The 23,451-nt window shown below is 43.4% G+C and overlaps 1 protein-coding gene across 4 annotated transcripts in view; it reads right to left on the minus strand.

Moving 5' to 3' along the window:
• Positions 1-1,660: 1,660 nt before the first annotated feature.
• Positions 1,661-23,451, minus strand: part of MAGEA8 (MAGE family member A8) — a 47,207-nt gene continuing 25,416 nt past the window's right edge. The window contains exons 1-4 of one of the 4 annotated variants that reach the window (XM_033201552.1): positions 6,181-6,317; positions 4,202-4,478; positions 3,362-3,423; positions 1,661-3,287 (exon numbers count right to left, since the gene is read on the minus strand). In XM_033201552.1, the coding sequence (XP_033057443.1) occupies positions 2,265-3,224 (960 nt within the window). In that variant the 5' untranslated portion in view covers positions 3,225-3,287; positions 3,362-3,423; positions 4,202-4,478; positions 6,181-6,317 and the 3' untranslated portion in view covers positions 1,661-2,264. Of the gene's footprint in view, positions 3,288-3,361; positions 3,675-4,201; positions 4,479-6,180; positions 6,318-23,451 lie in introns of those variants that run through there. The other 3 variants (XM_033201553.1, XM_033201554.1, XM_033201551.1) reach the window with 3 other exon arrangements.

A 23,451-nucleotide genomic window follows, 5' to 3' on the forward strand; every position in this document is an offset into this window, starting at 1 on the left:
TGTCCTGGGGAGGGCAGGTGATTCTGTGCAGCCTCAAGATGTAGCAGGGAAGAGCAAGCAGCAGGCTAGGTTTCCAGAGATGGAACAGAGGGTACATGAGGGGGACCAGATGAAGGGTGTTGTAATTCAGGAAAGTGCTGGAGCCAGACAGAAATGCTGGCTTGGAGTGTACTTGTCCTATGTGCTGAAGGAGAGAATCCAATATGTGGATGAGCACTTGTAGGCTCTCCCATAACATGTTTGATAGTAGGTGCTCAACAGAAAGCACCCAACAGTCAGCTCCCAGGGGAGCCACCATGCCCCTAATGCTGTTTGATTCTCGTTGTCACCTTCTTTTGGCCTGCTTTTAGTACCTTGGCCTCAGGCTCCTTCTTTTTGTCACCTGAGAGACATGATGCAGTGCTGAGAAATAAACTACTTGCTACTCAGGAGGTGGGCGTCAGGCTGTCAGGAATGGGAAGAGCATGGGCTCCATAGGAATCACACTGGAGATCTGGTTCCAGCCCTATTACTAGCCATGTGATCCTGGGAAATGCCCAAGCCCTGTGAGCCTTGGGTTCTTCATCTGTGAAGCAGGTGTGATGATCCCTATACAATAGCACTGTTGGAGTGTATGCAATGTAAATGATGCACCTGGCTCAGGGCCTTGTGTAATTTAGAAGTTTAAAGAACGGCAGATGACTATGTTTCTACTATTTGACCCCAGATCCTAGCACTCTCGGATTTTGTTCTTGTTGTTTTCTCCAAGACTTATCAGAAAATATGCAGCTTATTAGGACCTGGAAGAATTACTTAGCCAAAAAAGGAAGTTTCGTCAATGAATTTCAGTAAGTTTACCCACTCAGAGGGTATACTTCAAAATTTCAATGTGCAGGAGTCTTCCTCAACTGGAATGCAACTCAGAGCTCCCAGAATATGAATCAAGAATAAAGTCCTTCCCTCTCTCTCAGCTTCTTTTCCATCTAAACCACCATTTTCATTCATTATATCATCACCCCAAATCTTTCCCTTGTTAAAACTGGCCAAATTGCGCTTCAGATAAGCTAATCAGAGTGCCTTTTTAATACAGTGAGCTCTGGCTCTCACAACCAGGAAAACACGCACATGTCCAGTGGCATCTGGGCCTCACATCTCAGCAGATTCACGCTTCTCTCTCAGGAAACCCATGTGTATGATGGGTATCCATCACCAACCTCGTGTGCTGTGTTCAACCGCACTGAGACAGAGTGTAGGACACCTCCCATTCCTGCCCCAGGAGGAGATGCCTCTCTGTTTCATCCACCATCCAAAAGGAACTACGGGGCAATTTTCCCTTCCAAGCTTTTCTCTTGTCCTCTGAGAATCTGGCTCTGGCCCCACCCCGCTTCATTAGAATCAGCTCACCCAAAAGGTACTGCAGTTTCCCAAAGCCCAAAAGGCCTTGGCTCAGGGCATGTACACTCCACCACTCTCACCTGTTGCTCCACATGCTCATCCCTCTTATTTTCCCTTTAGATCTTAAAAGATACCTGGCCACCTTAGTTATGTGACTGCAGATACTAGACTCTACCACCCTAAGGTCAGGGGTGGGCCTGGCTTACCTTAGCATCTCCAATACTAACTCAGGGCCTTCCAAATAGCAGAAGCTCAATGAATGTTTTGGGAAAAAATGAGCCAGTGAGCAGGGGGCTTATTTATTCATATTTAATTCAGTTTCATTCTCAAAGAAGCCAAGCAAATTCAGATACATAGGGTACACCAAGAGGTACAAAGAAGGCAAGAATTAACTATTGTTTAATTTCTTTATGTCTTTATCTCATGTATTTTACTGCTATGTTGTTTCACATTTCTAAAAAACCTTAATCCTCTGCTCTTACAGTGTCTGAATTCAAGAAACAACATGGGTTTCCCAATATAAATGAAAAGCAAGACGCTTACTCCTAAACTATATAAAAAGCAGTAAGTCTGTCTACGGTCATACATAAAATGAATGTTGAAGTTCATTACACCATCCATTAAAAGGAACATTGGAACAATTCCAAAAGGAAACAAAGATAAACCTCCAAATCACCCAATAGAACAGGAACTGAGAGACGGTCCACACTGTGTTCCCTCACAGCCAACATGCTCCCCACTACTGAGAACGGTGACTGCTCTCTTCAAACACAGAGTGAAGAATGGGTCTCATGTAAGAGGACAGGGAAGGGGTTGTTTGTGGCCCTGGAAAGTGCACTGGCCCAGACCCTCCAGCAACCTGCCCCACTGACCCTAACTGCAACTCCTGCTCAGACTCCTTCTTTCTCCTCTCCTAAAGCCTCTTCATGCAGGGATGGGTAGGAAATGCGAACTCTTGCATTGACCCTGACCACATGCTCCAGGACTTTCACATAGCTGGTTTCAGCGAGGGCCCTTGGACCCCACAGGAACTCGTAGCGCACAGGATCACTGCCGGGGGCCTGACGGTACTCCAGGTAGTTCTCTTGCACCCACTCTTGGGTGAGCAGCTTCCTGACCTTCCAATAGACACTATGCTCCCTCCCATCATACAGCCCCATCACACTCAATGCTTCCCAGATTGCCTCCTCAGGAGCACAGCTGCCCTCCATTAAGATCATGCCCAGAACGATTATCAGGAGGCCGGTCTTGGGTGTGCTCTGATCATCACCCAGCAGGCCATCATAGGAGAGGCCCAGGCAGGTGACAAGGACGTAGCAGTGGCCGGCGGGGTCCACTTCCTTCACATCAATGCCAAAGATCACCTGCATGCACTCAGAGGCTTTGCTGAAGATCTCAGGAAAGTGGTTCTTGTAATTTTTGATGACACTCTCCAGCATTTCTGCCTTTGTGACCCGCTCCTTAATTTGATATTTGCGGAGCAGGAAATGAACTAACTCAGCCACTTTCTCATCAAGTGCTTCCCGAAAAATGGACTCCAGGTGAGCTGGGTCTGGGGAGGTGCTTGGCCCCTCTTCTTCATTGCTGCTGGAAGCCTCATTGGATTGACTCCATAGAGTGTCGTTGGTGATAGTCAAGGAAGAGGAGGCACCCTGAGGACTCTGGGGAGGACTCAGTGACCCAGAATCAGGCACCTCCTCCAGGGTTCCCACGATCAGAGTAGAGGAGGAAGATGCAGCCTTCTGCTCCTCAGCTGTGGGAGTCTGCACATCCATAAGCCCCGGTGCCTCTCCTTGGGCCTGAAGGCCTTCCTCAGCCTTGCAGGACTGATGCTTGTGCCGAAGAAACATGATGACTCAGGTCAGGGCAGCAGGCGAGTGTGGGCCAGAGCTGGGCAATTGAGACCCACAGGTCTGGGGAGAGAGGAAGCGTGTGAGAGGCCTCAGCCGGGTACCACCCCTGGATGCCCTAACAAAGGCCTACTTACAGGTCTCCTTCAGTGCTCCTCTGGGGCCTCCCGACCTCCCGGCTGGCCTGTTCCCTGCGAACCTGAAGGAGGAATTGAGAGGGCATCTCAGGGTGCAGCCTCCGGGCAAAGGCAGAGGTTCCAGGACTGACAGAAGGGCTGGTAGAGCCAGGAACTGTGTGGTTCCTGCTGTTCTGATGCCAGAGGGGCCTCCGGTATACATACAGGGGAAACACCACCTCAGCTTGACTGCTGGTACTGCCTGGGCCTCTTATGCTCTGTGATTGCAGATACTGCCTCAGACCAAGACCTCACAGTCCAGTTCCTGGAGCTCCTAGAGATAAATTGAGGGAGAACTCAGGCTGAGATGCAAGCACAGCCCCAGCACCCCGTGCTGTCAGGAGGTTGAACCTGACTCTGTGAGCTCCCCACTATTTTGTGTGGATGGTCCTTTCTGTGCTCACTCAGGGCCCTCACCTTTCTCCCGGCAGAGCCCGGATCTGGCCCTTTTGCTGGCCTGAGAAACTTTCAGATCAAGAGTTCACATCCCTGATATGGAAGAGAAGGACGTAAAGGGACCCACATCTGGCCCCCCGTGCCCAAGGCCTCCTGGGGAAAAAGCAATAGCTACACAAAGTACATTGGGGTCCATGTGTCCTGTCCTAGGGTGAGAAAACAGCAATAGCTACACGAAATACATTGGGGCCCATGTGTCCAAACGTGAGGATCCTGGTTGGTCCTCATCTGGATGCCTGCAGGTTCTGAAACTCTCCCTGGGTTGACTTGAGGCCACTTCCTCAATCCAAGGACCTATCTCCAGAAGACACTGGAAGAGCAAGTGAGGGGATTCCATCCACCCACCTTTTCCTGCACTTCCCATGACTGACAGAAGGTGCAGGGAGGGGTTCAGTCCTGTGTGTTTGGTGAGTGGTGTCCTTTGAGTCCCTGACTCCTGGCAGGGTCTTGGACCCTCCCTCTGTTGACCTGAATGCAGCCCCCTCAGACCAAGGCCTTCTTCTCCCTGAGACCAATGACTGGTATCACACAGGGGGCCTCAGCTGCTAGTCCTGCTCATGCTTTCTGGGGTGACAGCAGAGGCAGGGCAGATTTTGTTGGGCTCCCATCTGTTTTTTGCCTGCTAGGAGAACCATCGAGGCTATCCTCAATCTTCCCTCAGTGTTGTCACCTAGACTCTTGGTAGATTCTTGGACCAGTGAGTCTGTTGCCCAGATGGGGGTCCTTGTTTTGTCCTGAGTCACTCTCTGAGACAAGGTCCTCGCTTCCCTGAGATCCCAAGAGAGAAATGAGAGACACCACATCTGATGACCACTGGGTGGGGTGTCCATGGATGACACTAGGGTCTGCCCCTACTTGCTCTGAGCGGTGGGTTCTAAGGCCTTCAGGAGGTTCTTCATCTTTCCCGATGGAGCCTGCCCTTCCTCAACCACAACACCCTAATATGAGCAGACATCTCCCCTACCACGAATACCTCATCTTCCTGAGTCCCCAACTTCCTGCCCATAGTACAGGTGAGATTGCCACTTAGGGCCACCCTTGATCGGTTTCCCCACAGATAATAACCAAGTTAGCCAGACTTTGTGGGGTCCCTTCTTTCTAGGCCAGGACCCCCCAGTCATCACAAGGGTACACACCTTGGGTCCTGCAGATGTTGTGATCCTGTCCCTCTGTTGAACAGGTGTGTCTCCCTCTGCTGAGCTGAGGACGCCCTTCAGACCGAGGTCACCACCTCCCTGAGACCCGGGAGGCAGAAGTAATGGGGGCACTACACGGAAACCCCTGCATGGGATTCCCAAGGCTGACAGAAGTAGTAGGTTTCATGGGGTCTTTCTCTGTCTGGGTGTCATCCAGTTATTCATATTTACTCCATGACAAGGCATGGCCCTTTCTTCTTCTGAACCATGGATGTGTCTTGCATGCCAAGGCCACCATCTCCTTGAGGCCACCGACCAGAAAGTGCGGGGCGGGGGGCACTTCCCTTCCAGGCCTGGAATGCCCAGACCTGAAAGCAGGAGCAGGTTTCTTAGGTCAGTGATGGGAGGTCTGCTGAGTCCTCCTTAAGGGCTCTGGGGCACCTCTCTCCAGTGACCTGAGACTTCACTCCTCAAACCACAGCTCTCTCCTTTCTGACACCCTGAAAACGCAACAAGGATGTGCCACATGCAGCCACAGATCATGGGACCTCCCAAGGCTGAGATCTCCACTGATTTGGAGTCCAAGATCCCCTGAGTCCTCCCTCTTCTTCTCCTTGACTCCTGGCAGGGCTGGGCACCACCCTCCTGCTGACTTGAGTCTCAGTCCCTCAGATCCTGAGGCCAAATGTGGACGCGCCTCAGTCTCAGACAGGTAGGGTGGGCCTCCTGTCCTGGGCTCCTGGGTCCCCTCAGGCCTCCCTCATCTCCCAGCATGGCCTGGGCCCTCCCCCTGCTCCTCTGAGGCTGTGCTTATGAAGCCCCTTCGCTGCATCATCCCCGGATGGGGACGTCAGAATCAGCGAGCCCGGCCGCCATGCCCGGCCGCCATGCCCAGGGCTGACAGTAGGGGCAGAGATATGCTCTGTGGAGCCTCAGCCCTCTCTCAGGGTCCTGCCCTTGATGCCTGGCAGAACCTAGGCCCTGCACTCTGCTAACCAGCCCTGCTCTGGTCACACCAAGCTCTCACTCCAGATTCCCCTGGGGCTTAAGCGCAGGGCTGGCTAGGGGTGGCCCAGCCAGACAAGTCTGCCCCCTAGTGGTCCAGGGCTGGCAGCAGGGGAGGCGCTAGATTATTTCGGGTTCTACATGAGGGGTGGGGGCCTCCGCAGTCCTCCCTCAGGGTCTTACCTTGCCTCCTCACAGAGTCTGGGCCCACTTCCCTCAGTCGATCTCAAGCTGACCCCTTAGAACCAGGCTTCTCTCTGATCCTCGCAGCCACGTCAGTGGCGTCACATCCGTCCACCTAGGGCTCACCTGGGTGGACAGCAGGGGCGGAACCGGATTCCGGTGGGGCGGGGGATGAGGGAGGAGCGGCTCAGTCATCCCTCAAGGTTCTCGTCTTGAAATCTGGCGGATCCTGGAGCCCCGTACTCTTCTGAGGGTGTCTGCCTCCCTCAGACCAAGGTTCTGATTCCAAGTCCCTGAGGTGGCAGTGGGGGAAAGGTGTGTGGTGGGAGGACAAGGCTGCTGGGGTCTTTCAGGGCAGACATGAGGTCTGAGCTGAATTCTGTGGCCCCTCTATGTGGTGTGGGTGAACCCTCAGTCCTCACTCAGGCGGGTCCTCTTCCTGACTCTTGGCTCTTTTAGGAGATGCTCTGTTTCTGTCACCTCTGAGCATTTGCACAGCTGCACCCCTTGCAGAGAATGGCTGCGGGTCCCAGGCCAGATTCTCCCTGTGGGGTTGCAGCACCTATGATTGTAGTGACCTCTGGGAGAAGAGGCACACCTTCCCACGGGGGCTCTTCCCCAGCTAGAAGAGGATTTTGCAAACCTTTTGTACTAAATGGTTTATTTTCACACTGAAGAAGCTGAGTAGCTGCAAGAAATTTGAGATCCTGAGTTTTGAAGTTATCTAACAATTCCTAGTTCACTGTAGTGATTTTCATATTTTAATTCTCATTCATATAGTAAGAAACAAATGTTAAATCTATGCCAATTATATATGGCATTATATTTATGTTTATATGCATAAACACGTATATGTATGTATATATTCATATTATGTAAGTATAATTATATGTATGTGTATGTATATATCTTTACAAATATACATAAATGTATGTCGACTATACATACTTATTTTAACAAACAATATCTACTCATATAATGTGTGATTCATTCATACTATTCTATTTCTAGTTCATATATATATTGATTAAAATAATAATATTTTGGAAAGTCAGTCCTAACCTACTCTTTGTTTCTAGTTGTTATTAGCAGAACTCTGGAGCCATAGTTCTCAATCAATCAATCAATTTTCCTGATAGTACCCCTGGCTACTGACCTCGTGTTTTGAGGTGCAGACTCAGATTGTGCATTGATGTGGTATGGTCCTTTAAAACTTTTCCTGCAACTCACCCTGTCATCTGCAGTGGCTGCAGACCTCCTCAACCTCCCTGCCTCTCCACCTGCCCAGAGCACAAGTACAGTTCAACACAGTCTTCAATCTTCCCCAGGGTTTTCTCTGTTTCGTTGTTTAGACTTTGTTGCTGATATTGTGGTTTTATTTTTCTTTTTCCCTTCTATATTTTTCCACAGTGGATTTTGGAGTAGAGCACAGCAGCCTGGGCTTGATTGTCACTTTGGCAGCTACAGGTAGGCATTCACTTTATTTAATTTAAGTAAGATTTAACCCTTTGCCGTATTCTGTTCCTCATCAGTGAACATCATATACTACTCCATTTATTTGGGAATTTTTTCTCTGAATCTGTCAGCAAACTTGTACAGTTGTTCTGTAAATGTCTTGCATATTTTGGTTAGGCTTCTTCTTTATATTTTGGATTTAAATGCTATCGGGGATCATATATTTTTAATTTAATGTTCTAAGTTGCTTATGTGTGGCACGTCTCTTGTATTCGCTGCGGTGGTCTTCGTATGTTGTCTACTGAAGTCTCTTATTATTTGAATATTCCGTGTGTCTCTTCCTTTGAATTTTCTTTTTTTTTTTTTTTTTTTGAGAGGGAGTCTCGCTCTGTCACCCGGCTGGAGTGCAGTGGCGCAATCTCAGCTCACTGCAAGCTCGCCTCCCGGGTTCACGCCATTCTCCTGCCTCAACCTCCCGAGTAGCTGGGACTACAGGCGCCGCCACCTCGCCCGGCTAGTTTTTTGTATTTTTTAGTAACACGGGGTTTCACCATGTTAGCCAGGATGGTCTCGATCTCCTGGCCTCGTGATCCGCCCGTCTCGGCCTCCCAAAGTGCTGGGATTACAGGCTTGAGCCACCGCGCCCGGCCCTGAATTTTCTTGATAGTCAAATTGTGAAAAATACTATCTATTTCTTTTCAATCTTCATACCTCTTTTTCATCTGATATTCATAGCTCTGACTCTTTTCATTTCGATATTCAGTGCAGCTATGAATGGTAGCAGTGAAAGCATACATCAATGACTTGCTCCTGACAAGAATGGGAATGCTTCTAACATTTCACATTCAAGTATGTTTCCTGTCAGTTTAAAAATTAAGTGCCTTTTAATCTTCGTTTGCTAAAAATGTTAATTTGAAAATATAATAAAATTCATTTCAGAGGCTTTTTCTGTATTTTTATTCCTTGCATACGAGCTGCTTGTTCATTAGTCCACTGTTGTGTTGAATATACAATTATCTATTTAGGACATTTGCTGCAATATGAGTGAACACTTGGCTCACATGTTCTTTTTATAAATGCTGGATGTCTTTATCTGTTTTTTCTTTTTTTCTTTGTTTTTCCAATGCAGGAGAGGGAGCCTTGGAGAATTCGTTGAATAATTGCCCGTGTTTTGGGATTATTTGGAAGAGTTAAAATGGTGATTCGTTTTCCCTGACCACTTGGTGGAACTGACCCACAAAACTGCCTGCCTTAGAACGGTAGAGGTGGATTGAGCTTTAAATACATTTTCAGTTTGTGGATGTACCATTGGTTTTATCCATTCACCAATTGGAAAAAGTCTTGATTGTCATTATAAATAAGCTGCTATATATGTTTTTGTGTGTACATGATTTTGTGTGTATGAACTGTTTCCAATTCTCCTTGATAAAACCTAGGAGTACAATTACTGTGTGTAATGGTAAGTCTAAGTTTTGCTATATTAGAAATAGCCAAAATCTCTTCTAGAGTGAATGTGTTTTTTTCTTCTCTACCAGCAATGAAAGATAACTACATATCTTTTGTACAATTTGGTATTTTCAGGTTGTCGCATTGTATCAATTGTAACAGGTGGGTAGAAGAATGTTATTGCTGCTTACATTTGCATTTTTATTGAATAATTATGGTAATCATCTTTTCATATGCTTTTTTTGTGATCTGTGTATCTTCACTAGTGAAGTCTTCAAATCATTTACTATTTATTGGACTCTTCATCTTTATATGATTGCGTGTTATAAGGTGTTTATTCATTCAGTATACAAATCCTTTATCCGACACAGGGTTTACAAGTATTTTCTCCCCATTTTTGGCTTTTTCCCCATCTTTTAACTGTTTTTTTTTTTTTTTTTTAGTAAACATTTTAGAGTAATTTTAAATTTACAGAAAAGTTGTGAAGACAGTTAAGAGGGTTTTCCTATACATCATGTCCAGTTTCTCCTATTATTAGCATCATACAATAATATGATACTTCTTCATAATTCACAAATCAATATTCAACTGACACTTCTGTCATTGTTTCAGGATCCTATCTAGGATACCATGCTACTTTAGTCATCATGTCTCCTTAGAATCCTCTAAGCTGTGATAGTTTCTCAGACTATTCTTGTTTTTGATGACTTTAACAGTTTGGGGAAGTATTGATCAGGCTATTTGTGGAATTACCCTCATTTGGTATTTGTCTGAGTTTTTTTCATATATAGACTTGAGCAATTGTTTTGGGGTAGGAGACCAGACAGGTGGAATGACATTCTCATTACATGATATTTTAGCACCATGATTCATCACTGTTGATGTTGACTGATCAACTGGCTGAGGTAGTGTTTGTCAGTATTTCCCTCTGCAAGGTTATTACATTCCCCCTTTCTGTATTGTGCTTATAAAAGAAAGTCACTAAGGGCAGCCCATTGGGTAGTAGGGAAGTATGGTCCACCTTCTTGGGAAGGGATAGTATTGACATGAATGATTTGGGATTCATCTCAATGGGAGATTTGTCTATTCTCCCCCTTATTTGTATTTATGTAACCTCGATTTATCTCAGATGAACTCATGGTAATTTATTATATGTTGGGGTTATAATTCAACACTACTTTTATTTTGCTGCTCAAATTGTTCATCTTTGTCCATTGGAGGCTCTTTCTGTTGGCTCTGATGTCCCTTTCAAGCAACTGAGTCATTACACTTGTTTGTAGCTCTGTCTTACCTTATGGTATGACAAGATGATGCAGGCTCCTATTTATATTTCCTGTTCCAGTCATAGAAGAGTCCATTTTCCATGGTTTTCTGCTTCCTTTTATGGGAGAAGAGTACTGGAATGTGAGAGGTAGGTGTTAGGCATGCTCATTGGTCCTGAGAATTTGTGATTCCTAGCCACTTCAATTCTCACAGTAAGGATATATATTTTTGTATATTAACCTGTGTGTATACACATATCCATAAGCAGAATTCTTAAACCCAATCCCTGTGGGAAATAGCTTTAGAAGCCAGACAGTACTGCTTCAGTACAGTTTCTTTTAACTTCAGTCTCAGAGACTGACTTCCACAGGTACTTAGGACAGCACCATATCCCCAGATACTCATTAGAGGTTGTTTCATAGATTTGTAACACAGTTATATTGTTTTGTCATGTTCTATACTCCACCTTGGCATTCCTCAATCTCCTAATTTTTTCAGTTTTGCATACATTGAGGTTTATTCTTTGTGCTTTAAAGTTTTATCCTTTTTTTTAAGTGGAAAATAAGAACTATTTATTTCTTTTTTTAATTATTATTATACTTTAAGTTCTAGGGTACATGTGCATACGTGCAGGTTTGTTACATATGTATACTTATACCATGTTGGTGTGCTGCACCCATCAACTCGTCAGCACCCATCAAGTCATCATTTATATCATGTATAACTCCCCAATGCAATCCCTCCCTCCTCCCCCCTCCCCATGATAGGCCCCAGGTGTGATGTTCCCTTCCCGAGTCCAAGTGATGTCATTGTTCAGTTCCCACCTATGAGTGAGAACATGCGGTGTTTGGTTTTCTGTTCTTGTGATAGTTTGCTAAGAATGATGGTTTCCAGCTGCATCCATGTCCCTACAAAGGATGCAAACTCATCCTTTTTTATGGCTGCATAGTATTCCATGTGTATATGTGCCACATTTTTTTTTTTTTTTTTTTTTTTTTGTTGAGACGGAGTCTTGCTCTGTCGCCCAGGCTGGAGTGCAGTGGCCGGATCTCAGCTCACTGCAAGCTCCGCCTCCCGGGTTTACGCCATTCTCCTGCCTCAGCCTCCCGAGTAGCTGGGACTACAGGCGCCCGCCACCTCGCCCGGCTAGTTTTTGTATTTTTAGTAGAGACGGGGTTTCACTGTGTTCGCCAGGATGGTCTCGATCTCCTGACCTCGTGATCCGCCCGTCTCGGCCTCCAAAGTGCTGGGATTACAGGCTTGAGCCACGCGCCCCGGCCTGTGCCACATTTTCTTAATCCAGTCTGTCACAGATGGACATTTGGGTTGATTCCAAGTCTTTGCTATTGTGAATAGTGCCGCAATAAAAATACGTGTGCTTGTGTCTTTGTAGTAGAATAATTTATAATCCTTGGGTATATACCCAGTAGTGGGATGGCTGGGTCATATGGTACATCTGACAAAGGGCTAATATCCAGAATCTACAAAGAACTCAAAAAAATATACAAGAAAAAAAACAAACAACCCCATCAAAAAGTGGGGAAAGGATATGAACAGACATTTCTCAAAAGAAGACATTCATACAGCCAACAGACACATGAAAAAATGCTCATCATCACTCGCCATCAGAGAAATGCAAATCAAACCACACAAGATACCATCTCACACCAGTTAGATTGGCAATCATTAAGAAGTCAGGAAACGGCCGGGCGCGGTGGCTCAAGCCTGTAATCCAGCACTTTGGGAGGCCGAGTCGGGTGGATCACGAGGTCAGGAGATCGAGACATCCTGGCTAACACGGTGAAACCCCGTCTCTACTAAAAAATACAAAAAAACTAGCCGGGCGAGGTGGTGGGCGCCTGTAGTCCCAGCTGCTCAGGAGGCTGAGGCAGGAGAATGGCGTGAACCCGGGAGGCGGAGCTTGCAGTGAGCCGAGATCGGCCACAGCACTCCAGCCTGGGCGACAGGCGAGACTCCGTCTCAAAAAAAAAAAAAAAAAAAAAAAGAAGTCAGGAACAACAGGTGTTGGAGAGGATATGGAGAAATAGGAACACTTTTACACTGTGGTGGGATTGTAAACTAGTTCAACCATTATGGAAAACAGTATGGCAATTCCTCAAGGATCTAGAACTAAAAGTTTTATCCTTTTTGACAAATGCATAACATATTCCATTTTTTGACAGCATGTCATCAACCATGACATGATACAATCAATCATTAAAGTAGCCTAGAGAATAGTTTCACCAGTCTAATAAATTCCTTCTGCTTATCCTAGTCATACCTTTTCCCCACCCCTGATCCCTGGCCACAACAGGTATTTTTACTGTCATTATAGTCTTGTCTTTGGAGAACGTCAAATAAATTGGATCATATACTATGTAACCTTTTTGGACTGGCTTCTTTTACTTAGAGCTAAGCATTTAAGATTAATTCATGTTTTTGTGTGCCTTGATAAGTAAATCTTTTTTTCTTTCTTTTTTTTTTTTTATGAGACGGAGTCTCGCTCCGTCGCCCAGGCTGGAGTGCAGTGGCCGGATCTCAGCTCACTGCAAGCTCCGCCTCCCGGGTTTACGCCATTCTCTCGCCTCAGCCTCCCAAGTAGCTGGGACTACAGGCGCCCGCCATCGCGCCCGGCTAATTTTTTTGTATTTTTTTAGTAGAGACAGGGTTTCACCGTGTTAGCCAAGATGGTCTCGATCTCCTGACCTCGTGATCCGCCCGTCTCCGCCTCCCAAAGTGCTGGGATTACAGGCTTGAGCCACCGCGCCCGGCCGATAAGTAAATCTTTTGGTTGATGAATAGTGTTCCATTGTTGTTGGACCACAGTTTGTTTATTCATTTGTCTCTTGAAGAACATCTTCGTTGCTTCCAGTTTTGGCCAATTATTAAATAAGCTGCCACACCCATTCATATGCAAGTTTTTTTTGTGTGTGTGGGCATAAGTTTGCAAATTAGTTCAATGTATACCTAGGAGTGTCAAGAATTTGTTCAGCTTTGTAAAAAAAAAAATCAACTGACAAACCATCTTTGAAAGTGGCTGTACTACTTTGCATTCCCAACAGCAACAAATGAGAGTGCCTGTTGTTCCCTGTTGCCAGGAATTGGTATTGTCAGTATTTGGATTTTGGACATTCTAGTAAGTGTGTATCTTTGTTATTTAATTCATAATTCTCTAATAAAGAATGACATTGACTATGTTGTCTTACGCTTATTTTTTATGTGTACATGTTTTTTGTTGATTTGTCTGTTCAGAGTTTTTGCACATCTATTAATAGAGGTTTCTTAAGTTTGTTTTCTTATTTACTTTTAAGCATTCTCTGTATATTCTGAATAGTTCTCATTGTTTAGTTTTATACTTTCTCTGTAGATTTTTGATACAAGTCCTCTATGAGATGTACGTTTTGCAAATATTTTCTTAATGTCTGTAGCTTATCTTTCCTTTTTCTTACCAGTGTCTTTTACAGAGCAGTAGTTTTGTTTTTAATTTTCAGAATGTCCACCTTTTCAATTTTGTCTTCTATGGCATGCTTTTGATGTTGTATGTAAAAACCCCTCACCAATATCAAGGCCAGGTAGATCTCCACTTATGTTTTCTTCCAGAAATTCTATAATTTTACATTTTATATTTGAGTCTGTGAAGTATTTTGAGATAATTCTTTGTGAAAGTTGTAAGGCTCTTTCTAGGTTCATTTCTTTGCATATTGATATGCATTTGTTCAGGTACCTTTTGTTGGAAAGACTGTCATTTCTCCATAGAATTGAATTTGCACCTTTGTCAAAAATCAGTAGACTATATTTGTGTGTCTTTTTTTTGGGCTCTACTTAGTTCCATTGATATGTGCCTGTTCTTTTGCCAATAGCATACTTTCTTGATTACTGTAGGTTGACAGAATAACTGTATATCAAAGCTAACATCAACCATGAGAAACCATTCATATGTCTAGTAATTTCCTTTTATATGATGTAATGGGAATGACATTTTTCCTCTGAGATCTTCCCCTAAATGTTCCTATCTCCATTCTTTAAAAAAATTTTTTTTTTTTAATTTTCAGTTCAAGGGTAGATGTGCAGGTTTGTTATGTAGGTAAACTTGTGTCATGGGGTTTTGTTTTACATATTATTTCATCACCCAGGTATTAAGCCTAGTACCCATTCGTTATTTTTCCTGATCCTTTTCCTCCTCCCACCCTCCACCATCTGAGAGGTGCCAGTGTGCCTTGTTCCCCTCTATGTGTTCATGTGTTCTCATCATCTAGCTCCCACTTATAAGTGAGAACATGTGGTATTCGTTTTTCTGTTCTTTTATGAGTTTGCTTAGAATAATGGCCTCCAGCTCCATCCATGTTCCTGCAAAGGACAGGATCTCATTATTTTTTATGGCTGCATAGTATTCCATAGTGTATTTGGACCATTTATCTTTATTCAGTCCATCATTGATGGGCATTTAGGTTGATTTCATGTCTTCGCTATTGTCCATAATGCTACAATGAACATACATGTGCTTGTGTCTTTATAATAGAATGATTTATATTCCTTTGGATATATACCCATAATTGGATTGCTGGGTCAAAATGTATTTCTGTTTTTAGGTATTTGAGGAACTGCCATACTATCTTCCACAATGGTTGAACTAATTTACACTCTCATCAACAGTTTATAAGCATCCCTTTTTCTTTGTAACATCCTCAGCATCTGTTATTTTTTGATTTTTTAATTATAGCCATTCTGACTGGTGTGAGATGGTATCTCATTGTGGTTTTGATTTGCATTTCTCTAATGATCAGTGATGTTGAGTTTTTTTTATATGCTTATTGGCTGTATGTATGTTTTCTGTCTTCTTTTGAAAAGTTTCTGTTCATGTCCTTTGCCCACTTTTTAATGGGGTTGTTTATTTTATTTTTGTAAATTTGTTTAAGTTCCTTATAGATGCTGGATATTAGATCTTTGTAAGATGCATAGTTTGCAAAAATTTCCTCCCATTTTGTAGGTTGTCTGTTTACTTTGTTGATAGTTTCCTTTGCTGTGCAGAAGCGTTTTGGTTTAATTGGATCCCATTTGTCAATTTTTGCTTTTGTTGCAATTCCTTTTAGCATGTTGTCATGAAATCTTTGCCCATTGCTATGTCCTGAATGGCATTGTTTAGGTTATTTGCCAGGGTTTTCATAGTTTGAAGTTTTACATTTAAATCTTTTATCCATCTTGAGTTATTTTTGTATATGGTATAAGGAAAGGGTCCAGTTTTTTTTTTTTTTTTGAGATGGGGAGTCTCACTGTGTCGCCCAAGCTGGAGCGCAGTGGTGTGATCTCGGCTCACTGCAAGCTCCGCCTCCCGGGTTCCCGCCATTCTCCTGCCTCAGCCTCCTGAGTAGCTGGGACTACAGGCACCCACCACGCCCAGCTAGTTTTTGTATTTTTAGTAGAGACAGGGTTTCACTGTGTTAGCCAGGATGGTCTCGATCTCCTGATCTCGTCATATGCCCGCCTTGGCCTCCCAAAGTGCTAACCACCACACCCGGCTAGGGTCCAGTGTTAATCTTCTGCATATGGTTAGCCAATTATCCCAGCACCATTTGTTGAATAGGGAATCTTTTCCCCATCACTTGTTTTTGTCAGGTTTGTTGAAGATCAGATAGTTGCAGGTGTGTGGCTTTATTTCTGGGTTCTCAATTCTGTTCCATTAATCTATGTGTCTTTTTGTACCAGTACCATGCTATTTTGATTATTATAGACCTGTAGTGTAGTTTGAAGTTGGGTAGTGGGAAGCCACCAACTTTGTTCTTTTTGCTTAGGATTGCCTTGGCTATTTGGGCTCTTTTTTGGTTTTATATAAATTTTAAAATAGTTTTTTTTTTCCAGTTGCATAAAGAATCTCAATGGTAGTTCAATAGGAATAGCATTGATTCTACAAATTGATTTGGGCAGTATGTCCATTTTTATGACATTGATTCTTCTTATCCATGAGCATAGGATGTTTTTCCATTTGTTTGTGTCATCTTTGATTTCTTGAGCAATGTTTTGTAGTTCTCATTGTAGAGATCTTTCACCTCCCTGGCTAACTGTATTCCTAGGTATTTTATTCTTTTTGTGGCAATTGTGAATGAGAGTTCATTCCTGATTTGGCCCTTGGCTTGACTGTTGTTGGTGTGTAGCGATGTTACTGATTTTTGTACATGATATTGTATCCTGAGACTTTTCTGATGTTATCAGCTCAATAAGCTTTTGGGCTTAGACTATGGAGTTTTTTAGATATAGGTCATGTCATCTGCAAACAGGGATAGTTTAACTGACTGCCTCTATTCCTATTTTGATGCCCTTTATTTCTTTCTCTTGCCTGATTGTCATGTCCAGGACTTCCAGTACTACGTTGAACAGGAGTGCTGAGAGAGTGCGTCCTTCTCTTGTGCCGGTTTTCAAGGGAAATGCATCAAGCTTTTGCCCATTTAGTATGATGTTGGCTGTGAGTTTGTCATAGATGAATCTCATTATTTTGAGGTATGTTCCTTCAACACCTATTTTATTGAGAATTTTTAACATGAAGGGGTGTAGAATTATATTGAAAGTCTTTTCTGAATCTATTGAAATAATTGTGTGATTTTCTCTTTAGTTCTGTTTATGTGATGAATTGCATTTATTGATTTGCATATATTGGACCAACTTGTTTCCAGGGATAAAACCTACTTGATCGTGGTAGATAAGCTTTTTGATGTGCTGCTGGATTTAGTTTGCCAGTATTTTGTTGAGAGGATTTTTGCATTACTCTTCATCAAGGATCAGGGTTCTTGCACTGATTCTTATTATCCTTGCACTGATTCTTACTATCTTTGTGGGCTTATGTACCTTCAGTCTTTGAGGTTGCTGACCTTTGGATGGATTTTTTCTTTTATCCCATTTGATGACCTTGAAGGTTCGATTGTGGTGTAAGGTGGATTCAACTGGCTGGTTTTGTTTCTGGAAGATTTTAGGGGGCCAACACTCAGCACTCAACACCTGGGCTCTATGTTCTAACTCTGGGGGATTTGTATTGGGTTCCATCTTTGTTCTCTGGCTCCTTGAGGTTTGGAATCCACTGCACTGTGCAGGCAGAGGTAAAACAGCTGTGGTAGAGTGTTTGTGGGTGCCAGGGTGCCTACCTCCCTGTGTGTGTTCACCAGTGGTGGAGGCAATACAGCTGGATGGGGGATGGGGGCCCTCTGCTGGAGACTGTGTGTGTGGTCACAGTGGAGGTGGTGGTGGCTCAGGGGTGGGGTGCTGGTGGGTGCAGGTCTACGTGCCTTCTCTATGCCCTACAAGCAGGAGTGATCACTCATTGTGGGGGAGGATCTGTTGTCATATCCCCATTCTAATCAGGAGAAAAAGATAAGACAAATACCACTGGATGGATTTTGTGCTAAAGAGCTGACCAATATTCCTCAAAAGTGTTAAGATCATCAAAAACAGGAACAGTCTCAGGAATTGTTACAACTAAGACAAGACTAAGGAAGCATGACCAGCAAATGTAATGAAGTATCCTGAATGGGATCATGAAACAATAAAAGAAAATTCAGTATAACCGAGGATATCTGAATAAAGTATGAACTTTAGCTAATAACAATGTATCAATATCGATTCATTAATGGGGACAAATGTACAGGATAGTGTAAGATAATAATAACAGGGAAACTGAGTTTGAAGTGTATGGAAATTCTCTTTATCATACTTGCAATAATTCTGTAAATCTGAAAGAGTTTTAAAATTTTAAAGTTTTACTTAAAAAAATGAATCTTGGACCCCACTAGAAGTAATAAGGGCAACCACTCCTTACTCTGAATATTGGCAACATAATGGAAAGAATTAAACTTTTATTCTGCCCTTCCTGTGTATTTTAAGATTACTCTATAGGCACACTTGAAGAGGGAGAGCTCTTCCTCACTGAAAAATTTAAGCCAAGCTTAGTGAAGGCTATGTTTAACAAAAGAAACAATATCTAGAACCCCAGTGACTGAACTGATGTAGGATGGATGAAACACTTTGGTTAAAGGTCAGTAAGGAATCAGTCAAAGGAGGAATGAGACTGTCATCACCTGAACCCACGATCAGTGCTGATATCGTAAAGAGTGAAAAAACCAGAACTCATGCGCTTCATGCTGGGATGCTGTAGGAGACATGGCACCACTGACGAAGTCCTTTTATCAGAAGAGTGAGACCTGCCTCTAACCTTGACACAGAGGCTAACTTCCTATGATCAGAAACACTGGGAAAGAGCAACAAGTTAAATGACACAAGAAGGCAGCATACAGACAAATGAATGGTGATGAGACATGCTGCAGGACCACAGGTCAGTCTGCTAAAACAAGCCAATAGAATGAAAAAGGACAATGGGATGGAGGCAGACATTGTGGGCAATAGGTCTGCTAGAGACTAAAAGAGACCCAGGAGTGTGATCTAAAGCAGAACATCCATACACCCTAAGCTCCTGAATGTCCTCTCTGAGGTATGTACTAGTGAAAAGGCATACATTCATCAGCAAAAGATGTGTCTAAGCATGCCCTCAGTAGCATGCTAGAAACAGCCCCAGTGTTCATCACCCTAGCATGGGTAAATATATTGGAACATATACAAAGGAATACTATACACCCACAAACATGAAAAAAATTGTTATTTCTACAACATGGATGAAGGTCACTAATCTATTTTTGATCAAATATAGCCAGACCCAAAGAGTATCAGCTCAATAATTCCATTTAAATAAAGATCAAAACAGGCAGTACTACTCTGTCCACTAAAGTTAGGATAGTGGTTACCTTGGGAGACAGTGACTGAGAGGGGAATGAGGGGGATTCTCAGAGAATATGTTAATTTCTTGAGAGATGATGGGCCCTCCAGGGATATTCACATGTGAAAATTAAGCAAGTCTATGTCTGTGATCTGTGCACTTCGTCAGCAGGGAGAGGGAGAATTAGGAGACATGAATGAATACAGTGTGTGAATCTAGTGGGTTTGGATCCAAACAGACACAATCCCATAGGCCACAATTCCAAATGTTGAAACCCCAAAAGGTCAATATTTCTAAAGCCTAATTTCCAAAAGATCAAAATCCCTGAGCAGAAGATGAGAAAGGTTAATAGGGAATGCTCATGTCAGTGTAACATAGAATTTCAATAAAGCAGTGCCATGAAGAAAATGTATGTGAATATATTCACTGAGGATACCCACGTCCTAAATGAGAAAAAAAAAAAAGCAGCTGTATGATGTGATGCATAACTTCAAAATATAGTAAATGATCGCGAAATCTGGTCAGTTCTTAACCACTATCTCCATGCAATAGCCCATAATTTATATCTGTGATGCACTTTTTCTTATGTCATTCTTAAAGTTTTTGTTTCCTATTTATTTTCTTTTTTTCACTATGTTAAATTGTCAGCATTATTTTTTACAATGTGTCATATTTCTTTCATCTTGGCATTGCTTCCAGTACTAGAGGTGTAAATTACATAGAGACTTTTAAAGAGCCTAATTTGTTTTATGCATTTTTTTCAAGTTAGAGTCCACAAAAGTACATTATCACAATGCTTTGTGTGTAAGCATTGTGATGTATGTATAATCTTGCTCAATAAATGAAGAGATGTCTTTTTTTGTTCATGTGCATTTTTGAAAGGCAAAATTTCTCAAGATCTTGACTCTTTAGGTGAAGGTGTGCAGTGGTGATCTATAATGGTTTTTGATAAAAGACTTAGGTTGTTGGTCGCAGTATTTCATATGACACCAAATTTATAAAATGAGCTTACAAAATTATCAATAATAGTAATATTTGTTGATACACTTCCCTGTGTGACCTATTTCTTTATGATTATGGTTTGTCTGCTCATAAGAGTTATACTTGTGTGACTGTCATTGGTATAACTGTTTGTGCTTGCAAATATATGCAAGTTATTATTGTCTATTTCATTATATAAAGTGGCTTATGAAGTATCCTGTCATGTTTTTGCATTTCTCAAATAAGCCTACATTTTAAAAAGTAAATAAACATCTTCAATGATTTTTAAAATTATTTTTCCCAGAAGTGCATTTTCGGCATTTTGATATTTTGGAATTTCAGCATTTAGGGTTATGGTGATTGGCATTGCATCTTGTGGGATTATGGTGGACTCCTCACTGTAGACATCGTATTCTGGCCTGCTGGCCCTAGTGTGGGCCTAATGGTCAGCCTGCCCAGTGGGATTGGCCCACAGGTGACCTTTGGGCCACCCAGTCAGCTAGGAACGAAGGAGATGATTCAGGGCAGGTATATGGGAGTGTAGGGCCCACCCCTGAACAGGAGTGCAGCCTCAGGAGGGTGGAAGGGACCTGCACCATCCATGTACAAGTAGAAGCTTCTTCATCCTCACCCACACTGTCCTAAACCCCAACCCTCCTCCAGGGCCCTTGTCTGTATTTTAGAAAGGATGGTGTCCTAATGGAGATGGGGAGAGGACAGGTGGGCCAGGTCCAGTGACAATCTCTCACTGGCTTCCTTGCACGCCTCAGCCATGTGGCATGGGACATCTGGCATTGGGTAACTGTTGATTACAGCAACCCTTCCCTGGCCATGGGGTAGACAGCTGAGGCCAGGGGGAGGGCAGGGCCCTGTTAAATGCAACTGTTGATGGTTATAAGCTGAGCCAATCACGTACCTTCTCTGCCTCAATTCTTCATCTGTAAAGTGGGAACAGTACAAGTTCAGAGAATTGGTGTGTGTTTTTACCTGATGTCACCTGCGTGTAAAATGACTGGCCCAAATGATGTGGTCAGTAAGAAGTAGCTTTTGTTACAGTGTGTCTAAAATATGCCTTCACTCATATTTTAATATTTCTAAACCTGTATATGTCTTCAGACCCACTTGTACATTGATTAATGCATTTATTTTCATTTCCTCCTGAAAATCTGTTATGATGGATGGTTCATCTCACATCTCGGAACTGTGGGATGGTATAACTTTCCCAGCACTGGCTGGGATAACAGTCAGAGCTGCTGGACCAGGGCCTGGATTACTACATGAGTCTGTGGGACTTGGCCTTGGGAAGGTTTCCAAGACATCTTCCAGGACCGCACTCCCTGACCCCAACCCCAGACCCCAAAGTTTTGCAAGGGACAGTCCTCCAGCTGGAAACCCTGAATGCCCACACTGTGCCTGTCCCTGGACTCCCAGGTTCCTGTTTCTAGAGCACGCTGGAGCCGCATTCCAAATTCTTCCTGCCATAGCCTGGATTTGCAAGGAGCCCTCCACACAGGTATGTTAAAACCATTTTTGCTCACACAATTGTTTTCAAGGTTTGACTCAGCCTAGATCTACCTACTTAGAAGCTGCAAACCTCTCTTGAGCCTAAGATATTTACAATTTCCTTTTCTGATTTTCTTCCAGAAAACAGCCAGAGGAAGAATTATGTCCCCAGAACACAATTATGTGCTAAACCATGGCTAGGAACTTGTTGATTGTATAGACATCAACCTTTCATATGTCCAAGGCCTTGCTCTCTCAGCTTTGTCATCCACTGCACTTTTCTTTTTTGCACACTCAGAAATCTGCCACACCACCTGCCCTTCACCCACCTTCTGTTAGCATTCAACGGGTGACAGGAAACTGCTGCACAAAGTGCTCTGGGAGTCTGTGTCATTTACTATGTGCCACCTTCCCTTCAACGGGTATTTGGAAAGAGCCCATCCCTCCAATGAGCCAGCCTAGACCATGGAAGGGTTCAGACATGGCCCAGGTTCCACAGTGAGGAAGTAAGAGTACCAGAATAGGCTCACATAGTCAGACCCTCAGACTCACAACCTCTCTCAAGTAGAATGAGTGAGTGTTCTATTGAACAGAGGAGCGAAGTTGTCTTTGTAGCCAGAAAAGTGCTGAAGAGAGTGGAAACAGAAAACAAAAAGCAGGTTGGTCGTTTCAAAGTTGTTTTCCATTTAGGACTAAAGTGGAAGAGACTTCCTAATTATGCTGACTTATGTTGATTGGAATTTTCTGAATTATTTTTAACTGGCCCATTTGAAAGTTCAATTTGATGTCATGACAATTAGCATGAATGACTCCATTCTGATTTGTTCTTCTGGAGCCTAGTACAGGAGGCTGGTCTGACACAATGGCTTCCCATTAACTTTGTTTCACAATCCCCCCATTTTGGCCAGGGTGAGAGTGTGGCCAAATCAGAGAGCATGAGTGCTACCCTCAGTCACCATCAGTTTTGGATTTTCGGTGTTAACATGCCATTGATATATTATAGTGTCCTTGTTATCATGTGTTTCTTGAAGCTTTCATCATTGCAGCTGTAGAGAGGCCATTCAGCATTCAGCAGATGGCTGCATGGAGATTTTTAAGCCTTTTTGAGAGGATGCAGTGAACTAGGGAGACTACTCTTATGACTGTCAGGAGGATAATGCCAAGAGTTTGGAGCATATCCTTGCAATGGGAATGACAGAGCAAAGGTTGCTGCCTAGCCAGTTGAAGCAGAACATCACACCCAAATGTCTCAAGCCTCTGGTCAGAGACAAAAAATTTAGAGGTGTATCTCCCACCTAAAAGACTGGGCTTCCCCTGTTTTTCCTCCCAAATATTTTACTTTAAAAGGACCATTCAGGCATTTGCCTGTGAACTTAACATGACTCATATCCTATTTTTCTATATTTATACTGCTCTCTCTCTCTCTTTCTCTCTCTCTGTCTCTGTCTCTCTCCCCTGCCTCTCCCTGTGCCTGACTCTTCGCTTCTTCATTCCTGCCTCATATGATCAGGGAATGGAGAACTGTCCTCCCAACTCTTTGAACCCTCTCTGACCAGGATCTGTAAGTAATAAATCTTTGAATTTATTTCCTGTCATGGTGGCAATTTGAATTTTTGCCTTCCATTTGAATATCCTGTGTCTAACCAAGGCCAGGCTTTACTTGGGATGTTGTGAGGAACACAAGATCAGGCTCCATGTGACAGAACGGTGGTCAGGCAGGCATAAACACAAATTAGACAAGAACCGCAGTGACATCTGCCAGTATAAACAAATTTCCCACATGAGAGGCTACCTGATCGCTGGTTGGACAACTAGGCACAAGAATTATCCTGTGAAAGGCATACTGGAAATATCTACCTTCAGCTCCCCTT

Source organism: Trachypithecus francoisi, unplaced genomic scaffold (assembly GCF_009764315.1).
Source record: "Trachypithecus francoisi isolate TF-2019V2 unplaced genomic scaffold, Tfra_2.0 Lachesis_group6, whole genome shotgun sequence".
NCBI classification, from domain to species: Eukaryota; Metazoa; Chordata; class Mammalia; order Primates; family Cercopithecidae; genus Trachypithecus; species Trachypithecus francoisi.